The sequence below is a fragment of the Fusarium graminearum genome, chromosome 3 (assembly GCF_000240135.3).
Source record: "Fusarium graminearum PH-1 chromosome 3, whole genome shotgun sequence".
Classification (NCBI taxonomy): Eukaryota; Fungi; Ascomycota; class Sordariomycetes; order Hypocreales; family Nectriaceae; genus Fusarium; species Fusarium graminearum.
The window spans coordinates 7,180,471-7,190,294 of NC_026476.1; the positions used below are offsets into that span (position 1 = coordinate 7,180,471).

The window sequence follows — 9,824 nt, forward strand, 5'->3', positions numbered from 1 at the left end:
AAAGTGGACAAGGCCAACTGCAGGGAGCAATAGTTTGAAGATAGTCTCAGTTGTGACGTCGCATCGTTGAAACTTTTGAAAGAAAGTCATGGGATGGCAAGTGTATAATAAGAACACTCCTCATCGCTTTCACTTTGCAATCAATCAGTCCCTCATCAATTCATCTTTACAATGGTTTATCAAGCAATCACAAGACATCCCAATGGCAAACGCCTCCTTGCTCTCGATGGAGGTGGTGTCCGAGGAATCATGGGTCTTGTTATCCTCAAAGAACTCATGCACCGTGTCCAAAAGCGCAAAAACCTTCCCGAGATTCCTCGCCCATCCGACTACTTCGAACTTGCCGGTGGCACAAGCACTGGTGGTATCATGGGTATCATGCTTTTCCGACTACGCATGACTGTAGACGACACCATCACAGAATATGACAGAATTGCCAAGAGCATCTTCAGTCCCAAGTTCTGGGGTTATGACATCAGCTGGCTACCTGGTGCGAAAGGCATCAACAACAGCAAGGCCTTGGTCCAAGACAGTCGTTTTGACGCATTGTCTATGAGCAAAGCCATTGATGAGGTCGTGGAGAAGTATGGTCTTGATGAAAATGATAAGAAGCTCAAGGGAAATGCCCCTCTTATGCACGAAGGAGGTGCACGTATGTGAGTAGCAACTTGACAACAAACTACTCTATGTATATCTCTGACATTATTAGGTTCTGCTGCACCACTGCCCAGAACAGAGCCGAGTCTATGTTGATGCGATCTTACAAAGACAGCACAATTTATTCCAAATCAAAGGTCAACGACGCACTTCTCAAACACGGCGACAAGCTCACTATTAGCATCGCTGCTCGTGCTACATCCGCCGCGCCGACCTTTTTCCCCGAAGTCAAGTTCCCCGAAGACAAGCCCGACCTTGTATTCTGGGACGGCGGTCTTCTGAACAACAACCCCATCGACCAACTCTGGTACACGCGCTTCGAGCTTGTTGACCCATCAGAACCAGCCCCTTCGATCTCATGCGTTATCAGCTTGGGTACTGGCTACGTCAGTCCAGGCAAGGCTAAGCCATCATGGATCAAGGTCGTTGGCGTCGCATCAAAGGTCATGGACTTTGCTACCAACACCAATGCTAAGGGCAAGGACTTTTCACGACACATGAAGCATTTGAATGCGAGAGAGGAGCATAAGGATACAAAGTATATCCGTTTCAACCCTTATCTGAAGGAGGAAATTGGTTTGGATGATTACACCAGAATGGAGGAATTGAAGGACCTTGCTAGGAAGACTATGGCTGATCCAAATGAGACGAACCAGTACTGGATTGAGCAGGCTGTCGATGCTATTTGCGATACCAAGTAGCGAGAGTAGTATAACTAAGAATGGCAATAACAAAACTTTGCTTAAGCAAGCGAGAATGAGCCTCATATGTCTTAAAATTCTCAGTCTAGATACTACTGACTATCAGCGGGTCGTCAATGCGGAGTAAAGTCCCGCTGAGCCAAAGATGATTACGTACAAAAAGGCATCCTTACCGTAACGATATCCATCATGATCATCAAGTTGTCCAGCGGTGGTATGACGTATCCTTGTTGTCAGATCATTAGGGTCTTGTAGGGCCGATTCGGTTACCGGTTAAGTTGATTGTTTCTCGAAGCAGTAATAAGTCCTTGGCGGAAAGATGAAAGAGGAATTGACATGAAACACGATGTCAAGCTAAGCTAGGATGAACTTGGTAGGCCTCCATTGATTGACAACGGGAAGTTCCGTTTTCTCACAGTAGTCAATGGCTTCATGTAAAGAGTCCCCTGTCTCCTGCTCAAGCGGGAATAGGACATGCAAGCTATCGAGTCTATAACTCAATTGACAGGTTCTGATCCTGGCGGTTGCGGAGTATGATCTTCCGTCTCTGGATTTATCCGTAATTATACAGTCTAGCCCAGGCTGCGGGGTAATACAACTATAATAACCTAGGGCTACTCGAAATGAAACAAACGAAATATTACAGTACCACTTTATTTATCCGTATGCAACGCTATTGACCAGCGGTCAATAAATGACATATACTTGGAACAATTGTCCAAGTTCCCAATTGAAAAGATGCGGGGTCCTTTTGCGGACGACCTTCCTCCGGAAATCTCACGGTATTTAATATCGGTACTTGAAACTCGCCTCACTTAAAGCTATAGCGATAGGAGCCATGGAGTATATAACTAGCATCAGTGTCGGTCAAAGAAGAGAAGGACAAGCACAGACTCCACTTCCAAACAATCAGAAACAGAGTATCCACCATGCTTGACTTTCTCTCCCCGCGCAAGCTGTTGACCCAGCTCACCCTGGGCGCTGGCCTGGTTGCGGCTCAGCTCCAGACTATCAGCAACTTTGGACCAACCTACGACACCCGTCTGGTGATGCAGGCCTATGTTCCGAGCAACCTCCCCGCTAACGCAGCAGTTATGGTCGCTGTAAGTGACAGAAACATTAAAGTACCTTTTACGACGCCCCAGCTAACACGGACCTCAGCTTCACCCTTGTGGTGGCACTGGACCGGGCTATTTCCAGCAGACCAAGTACAAGTCTCTCGCCGACTCTCGTGGAGTCATCCTCATCTTCCCATCTTCACCCAAGGACTCTAACTGCTGGGATGTCGCCAGCACCAAGACCCTTAAGCACGGTGGCCAGGGAGACAGCCAGGTCATTGTCAGCATGGTTGACTATGCCATCAACACGTGGAAGGCCGACCGCAACAAGGTTTTTGTCACTGGTACCAGCTCCGGATGCATGATGACCAACGTCCTCGCCGCGACATACCCCGACCGCTTCGCTGCTGCCACCTGCTACTCCGGCGTTGCTGCTGGATGTATGGCCGGATCACCTGGATCCAGCCCCATCAGCTCCGACCGTAAATGCTCCGATGGAAAGATTGTCAAGTCTGGACAAGAGTGGGCCAACCAGGTCAAGGCTATGTACCCTGGCTACAGCGGCTCTTACCCTCGATTCAAGACCTGGCACGGTACCGCCGACTATCTTGTTACTTATCAGAATTTGCAGGAGCAGATCAAGGAGTGGTCTACTCTTCATGGCGTTTCTCTTACCAGCAGCCAGCAGAACACTCCTCAGCCTAACTACACCACCATGATCTACGGAGATGGAACTAAGTTTGTCGCTGTTTCTGCCGCTGGAGTTGGACATGTTGTGCCTACTCATGAAGACGACGACTTTAAGTGGTTCCGTCTCACCTAAGTGGATGTTACCCAAGGACTAGCAAAAGGAGATGGTTCAATGAGTCAAGAGTTATGATGACATGGGGTTGATGACATGAGAATGATACTTCAGAGGTATAGCTTGTTGTTTATGTAAATTACCAAACAATATAACCTTCTTTCGATTCTGGCAGTGGACTGCCTATCAACTAAATTCCCGAATCATCTTGAAAGACTTCTGCGTTCCAATGATTAGTCTTATTTCCATACCAATCATTCCATCTCGCGCAAACTCTCTCCACTTCCTTCATCCTATCATTATTCATCATCCACTTCAGCCTCTCCTGCTGTTCAAGGATTTGAATGGCTAAGCCACTTGAGGCGTGCCATGCGATGTGACAATGGAACAACCATGATCCTGGGTTATCTGCTTTGAACGCGACGACAAGATAACCTCCTGCTGGAATGAGAGCCACGTCACGTCGAGGCGGGTTGTCCCATTTAAGCTTAACCTTTCCTGTGTCGAGATCGGTGAAATTGGTACCTTGGGCAAGTAGCGCAAAGTCATGGCCGTGGAGGTGAAGCTAGAATCTGTTCAATAGTGGTCTTGAAATAAGGTCAGGTGTACGTACTGGATGAGCTACTGGCGCAAATACTCTATCAGGTTTGTTAACAAGCGGGGTTGGGGGTGCAGTGATGGCGATGTAGACCCATTCGTCCTTCTTGGAATCTGGAACAACAAGATCGACAGCATAGTTGGGGTCCCAAGTATCGTTATTAAGATTGAGAATGGTCGGGTTGGAGAAGTTAAGCCACAGTGGGTTCTCGCCAAATGCCCACCACTGGAATCCGTCGCCCTTTTCTGGTCTGTCTTTGTATTTCTTCAGACCAATGTCAAACTGAGCTTTTTCGTCTATTTCTGGTTAGAGAATGTTTTCCTCTTCTCAAGATCAGCAATACTCACAGTCCAGCTCGACGGGCTTGACCTTCCAAGGAAAGATTGGCTTCAGCATAGTATAATTCTCGTCACGACATGCTGTGACATAAGGAGTACGGAATGTTGTGGGCACAAAGGTGCTAGAAGCGTTGTATCGAAGAATACCTTGTCGCTCGTCAGGCTCATTACCAGCCTCAAAAGCCTTGCATCCATCTGCGCCTACTGTGCGAATCCAATAGTTTCCGTCAGGCGACGCAGGGAGAACACTGGTGTTGGTTGGAGTTGCGTCAAGTACAATGTGGTAACGTTGGCCTGGTTATAGTCAGCTTTGTTGAGACTTGACCCTAGCTCCCATTACTTACCAATTCCGATGACGACGTGATCTACGTCGTATGGGTGGATGGGGACAAAGTCTGTGGACATGACGGTGAAGTTGTGGTTGTCGATGCTAAAGATCCAGGTTGTGTCTACTGAGGTGTTGATAACGCGAAGGATGTACTTTTTGCCCTGAAGATTGTTAGTCTTCGTCTCGGGATACGTTGAGGAGGCTCACCTTGGTAACAGTCATGTTGAATCGTTCACGCGGAAAGCTGCCCGCGAAATTACCTGCAACGGTATTAGTCTCGACACTAGATAGCAGAGCATGATACATACCAACGCCGTTGATAAGGACACCATTCATCATTGGTCTGGTCGGACTGTTCGGCACAAGTTCTCTCTGCCAACTCTGGAATGCACTTCGATGACTCCAGTCAGTAATAAGAATCGGATCTCTGCCCTCATCCCAATTCGCACTAGAAGGTCCATAAATGGTAATTGGTCCAGCCAGTCCATCCGCATACTGCAGCGAGTAGTGGCTGTGATACCACGATGTTCCATACTGCACCGCTCGGAAGGTATATGTGAAGCTGTCGCCAGGTGCAATGGGACATTGAGTGACGCCATTCACACCATCCATCTCAAAGGACTCAAGTTGACGAAGACCATGCCAGTGAATTGTCGTGCCGTTGTAAGCGAGAGTGTTGTGAACTGTTACCTTGATTATGTCGCCCCAGCATGCTTGGATCCAGGGTCCAGGGTATTGGTTGTTAAAGACTTTACCATATGGGTTATTGACACCGTCGCCATTGATGTCTTGGTTGGTCACGTTGAGAGTGTACTAATACGGTCAGTCAGGAATAGCTAACAGCGTTGAGGCAGATGACATACCTCCCTCACAACACCCTCGGGCCAGAAGTTCTCGTAGTCAGTGTTTATGTCGAATACCTGATGATATGGACCCTTGAGCCAGCAAGAGCGATCGTCTGCCGATGTACACTTCTCCCAGCCTTTGAGCTCAGGGTACTTGCACTGGAACTCGACGCCATCCTTGTCGGGGCCGTTGGGAGCTGGGAAACGGGGGTAGGGGATCTTGTCGCCAGGCGAATTGTGAGTGAATTTTAAGACATCTTGGTGGGGGCCTTCATCTGGATGACCCGGAGAATGGAAGACGGCAACAAAGGAGAATACGAACGCCTTGCAGGCGTCAGCGATCCACATCCTTGTGGCATAAAGAGACCAAGGTCTAATAATACTAAAGTAGTAACAAATGGTCAAGATTGAATGTCAAGACAAGTCTTGAATCACGTTTGGAGACGCAAAAGGGTCAATGAATGAAGACAGGGGAAGTTTTCTTTATCAACCCACCACTTCCATCTTGCCTCTTTTCTCCCATGCATGTGCTCTCATTATCGTCCATCAATACAGGTGATGCGCCACATTCAGCCGTTGTCTTACAGTTCATCGAATCAGACAAATCAGAGTTCCCGATCACATATTATCGCAAACTATCAAATTTCTCTACCCAGTAGGTTGACCTCAAATCAGCCTGCCAGGTCCACGATCTGCATGCAGATAATTTGCAGCGTATGAGAATTCCTGGTCTCGGAGCGGGGGTTACGCCACACATTGTTAGTTCCGAGCTGAAATTCCTTGGCTCAAGCCACAACGTTTGAAGTAGCCGTTGTTGGTTATGTATGACGATATCGTTCGTGATCGTTAAGACATCCTAGAGTTCATGGCTGAATTTAGACCTTCCGACGTGCCGTGCCGCTGCAAGTTATTGTGGGCTGGCGTTTGCATTCTTGACTGGATTGCAAGCACCTGGCCTATCAGTCGTGATATTATCGTCACGTGATGATAAGATAAAGCTGAGAGAGAAAGAGACCTGAGCTTAGTCTTTATTTCTTAGCATAGACAGGATAACTAGCTTTACTGCCAAACAGCCTTTATAAAAGGCCGTTTTAAGCTTTCATTTCAGTTACCTGGCCTCTTTCCATATTAACAAGCACTTCCTCGGACTCATTAGTCGTCATTCCTCTTTCTAATAATGTAACCACACCCATAGAATTGTTTTTCCTGCTGCCATGCTTATTATTCATCGACAAGAGCTTGTATGGCTGTTGAGCAGACGGAGCATTACGGTCCGAAGTACTCTGTCGTTCCTTAATCTTAACCCATAGCGCCTTAAACGACGGCAAGTTCACGGCGACAATAGCACATTGCACCTCAAAAGCCGCTACGATAACCATTTTTTTGACATCGATTGAAACATCTGACTCCATCGACGTGACAGATACAAGTATTGGAAGGCGAATGAGGGCCACTGTGAGTGACACAATGCCAAAGACTAAAACGGAAAGAACGGTGGTCTTTCGTCGAAGAGTTATCTGTAGAGACCAAATTGTTGTTATGGGGATGCCGAGGATATAGAAGTCCATGATAATGTTCTACGTAAGGGGTTAGCATCTTGTCAACGTATCGTCCACGAACTCTTGGTTAAACGCATTAAGATGGGAGGTGTGAGCATGACAGTGAGTGTATCGATGCATTTGACTTCTGGATATAGCGTCGGGTTGAGAATCTTCTCGAATGGTATGCATTGAAGAACTGTCATCAGACTGAATGTTGTTAGAATAAAATTTGAGGTTGTTGGGATGGACTGTACTAACAGGCTGGAGAGGAACGTAGAAAAGACAAGCACAAAGCCAACGTAAATGAAAGCTCAGAACGGGAATCCGGGCGACAAGCGCAGATAAAATAGAAGGAACGTGGTCTTGATAACAGCGTGGGCTGCGTAGATAACAATCTCTTCTATGGATGCGATCTAGATAGAAGTCGTCAGTCATTCATCTTTAGTGTACGATTGTCCAGTCATCTACCTTGATAAGAATGGGAGACGCAAAACTGCAATTAACGTTGGATGGTCTGATCAAATCGTTAGTCAACCTAAGCCAAGTCTTGGAACCTATTCCGGAAACATACTTGCCGCAGCCCAAATTCATAAACAGCTGCAAAACGACTTGATGGACAATGTTGATCAGAAACACTACCACCGATGCCCAATCATCCCAACCCCATGACTTGATGACTAGCGCACGGGAGTAAAATCAAGCTATCAACGAAAGAATGCCGATCGCGAAAGTGATGTAGGCGACGACATATGCAGCCACGTATAAACCAGACGACATATTGGGTAAAGAACGATAAACTTGACTTGTCTATTTAGAAAGCGAAAAAGAGAGTCATTGTCGGATGGACTGGATTATATGTAGGTCCAAATTTAAAAAACAATGCCCGCAGTGAGAGAAGAGATATTTCGCATTACCAATTAACTCGGAGACGAAACTCAAGCACGCCAAAATCCATTTCCGTTTATAGAACTGAGCTCCTGCCGCTCTAAGCTGAGTCGGTGCTGAGGTTGAGCTGAGGTGCCTGGTCAGGCCCATTTTTGGGATCACATACCCCTGTCGGGGTCCCCTGCGGGCCCCGGTCTGACTTTCCTACACCAAGGAATCTGACCTGTGTGAACCCATATCCTGAGTGGTCTCTGTATTCGACGCCGTCACTGCTTAGACTCTTTCCCTGGTTTTTTTGTTTTTTTTACTATTTTATTTTATTTTATTATTATTATTTTTTTTATTTTTTTTCACGGTAACTCGACTTGATGGCCATAATTGTTATGTACATTAAGTTTTACTCCAAGCACCATTTGTGAGGCAAGATTCTTTTAAGGATGTTCGCAGCCTCTAGCTAATTTTAACTAATTTTCAGTAGCTAGCCTGTCTCAACTCTAAGATGCAATAGTTCTCTATGCACGATGGATGAAGCAAGATACACGGATATGCTCACATGATTGTTGGTATGAGGTAACCCTAGTAAATCCCGTCCCCTTCCACCAACGCCCGTACCTCATACACTACGTGTTGCCTTTATTAGCAGTGGTACTAGAAAGAATTGATTCGAAATTCAGTGGCGGGGCAGATTCTGTATCTCCAATACTGCCTAAGGGGCAAACCTTTCGTGGACTTGAGATAATTCAGGGCTGTATAAGAGGTTAACTCGTGATTCCTTCATGCATATCAACTTCCTAATGAAGAAGGTGATGGAAGGTAACTATCCAGGTATCTCGGCAACCTCGGGGGTAGGAAGGATGCTCCGCAGCCTAAAGAGGCTGTCAATTAGGGCTCGGACTTGAGAAGAAGCCATGCAAGCTCACAGTCCTATCCAGGTCTCCCTCCTCAAGTGTCATCAAGATCTTGAATCTACTGTGGAGTACAAGGCTGCGAGGGATTTATGAGTGAGGATAAGCAGAAAAGAGAAGGCAATGCAATATGAAGGTCAAGATGCCGAAAATGGGTAGCACTCAGAAACAAGAGGAGGAATCGTCTCACCCAGCACGAGCCATCAAACAAATCTCCCCAACCAAAGGGAAAAGCCCATTCCAAGATGGACTGCTGCCTGGCTGTGCACCTTTGATAAACAAGGTGACAACGAGCCCGCCACGTCACGTGGCTCGTTCCTATAACCGTTCTCGCTGCTGCCCTACGTCCATCCGCCCGCGTGAACTTGTATTCTTGACTTCTACCCCTTCCGTCGCTCCCTCACTTCCTCCCCAGCCTGAGTTTCATTTCCATAAGCTGGCCACGTCATCCACTTGCTCGCATGGGGCCGCCATCATCGCTACAGGTCAACTTTGTGACGGTGTCGGCCGCATTCTCCCTTTCCCACCGATTCAGGACGACTGGTTGCCTCGTATGAATGCTTCCAAAGACCTCTTCCTTATTCGCCTAGAGGATTTTAGACCCGTATGCACCTGCCCTCCTCACTCATGACCTTTCGTTGCATACTGACTGGCGCCTGAAGGCCGCCGTCGAAGCTAACCCCCTGAGACCGATGATCTGATGGGATGGTAGTCTCTTGTCGTCGCGCTACATTCTGAGGCACTAGGCACCAGGCACCAAACTGGGCTGTTGGCCCTCGTGAGGCCTCCCACGGGGAGCTGACAAGTCGCGAAAATGCCTTAAAGACCGACTGTGTCTATACCCAAGGCAGGATGAGGGCGATGCGCTCTTGGCCTTCATTTGATGGAGCAGAAATGGCTGGCTCCGGCAGGCTGAAGCATGGCCCCTTTTCTCCCTCCCTTCCCTTCGCAATGGAGCAGTGGCCGAGTCCGACCTATCACGACTGGCGAGAACACATTGCATGAGTAGGCATGATTCACCAATACAGTGGCAGTGAACTGGCATCATTTCAGAGGCGCCTCTTCCGTGGCTGTCGGCCCCTGTTGCTGAGGCCCTTCGTTCCTATGATTCGCCGAAGATGAGGCAAGGGCTAAGCTGCACAAAAGGGAAGGAGAATGATGCGTAT

At 47.6% G+C, this 9,824-nt stretch overlaps 5 protein-coding genes across 5 annotated transcripts; 3 read left to right on the forward strand and 2 right to left on the reverse strand.

Moving 5' to 3' along the window:
- Positions 1-249: 249 nt before the first annotated feature.
- FGSG_11429 (uncharacterized protein) lies at positions 250-1,358 on the forward strand (the record flags this gene model as incomplete). Its single annotated transcript, XM_011327493.1, has 2 exons — positions 250-656; positions 710-1,358. 2 exons carry the CDS (start codon positions 250-252, stop codon positions 1,356-1,358), a joined length of 1,056 nt encoding a protein of 351 aa, XP_011325795.1.
- A 929-nt stretch (positions 1,359-2,287) lies between these two features.
- Positions 2,288-3,384, forward strand: FGSG_11428 (uncharacterized protein; the record flags this gene model as incomplete). Its single annotated transcript, XM_011327494.1, has 2 exons — positions 2,288-2,461; positions 2,520-3,384. The coding sequence occupies 2 exons, from the start codon at positions 2,288-2,290 to the stop codon at positions 3,237-3,239; spliced, it is 894 nt and encodes a 297-aa protein (XP_011325796.1). The 3' UTR covers positions 3,240-3,384.
- A 24-nt stretch (positions 3,385-3,408) lies between these two features.
- FGSG_11427 (uncharacterized protein) lies at positions 3,409-5,675 on the reverse strand (the record flags this gene model as incomplete). Its single annotated transcript, XM_011327495.1, has 7 exons — positions 3,409-3,566; positions 3,828-4,112; positions 4,164-4,448; positions 4,499-4,643; positions 4,690-4,742; positions 4,791-5,295; positions 5,346-5,675. The coding sequence occupies 7 exons, from the start codon at positions 5,673-5,675 to the stop codon at positions 3,409-3,411; spliced, it is 1,761 nt and encodes a 586-aa protein (XP_011325797.1).
- A 743-nt stretch (positions 5,676-6,418) lies between these two features.
- On the reverse strand, positions 6,419-6,895 carry FGSG_13960 (uncharacterized protein; the record flags this gene model as incomplete). Its single annotated transcript, XM_011327496.1, has 1 exon — positions 6,419-6,895. The coding sequence occupies one exon, from the start codon at positions 6,893-6,895 to the stop codon at positions 6,419-6,421; it is 477 nt and encodes a 158-aa protein (XP_011325798.1).
- A 1,905-nt stretch (positions 6,896-8,800) lies between these two features.
- FGSG_11426 (uncharacterized protein) lies at positions 8,801-9,663 on the forward strand (the record flags this gene model as incomplete). The annotated part of the gene is made up of 2 exons (XM_011327497.1): positions 8,801-9,262; positions 9,412-9,663. 2 exons carry the CDS (start codon positions 8,801-8,803, stop codon positions 9,661-9,663), a joined length of 714 nt encoding a protein of 237 aa, XP_011325799.1.
- Positions 9,664-9,824: the final 161 nt, after the last annotated feature.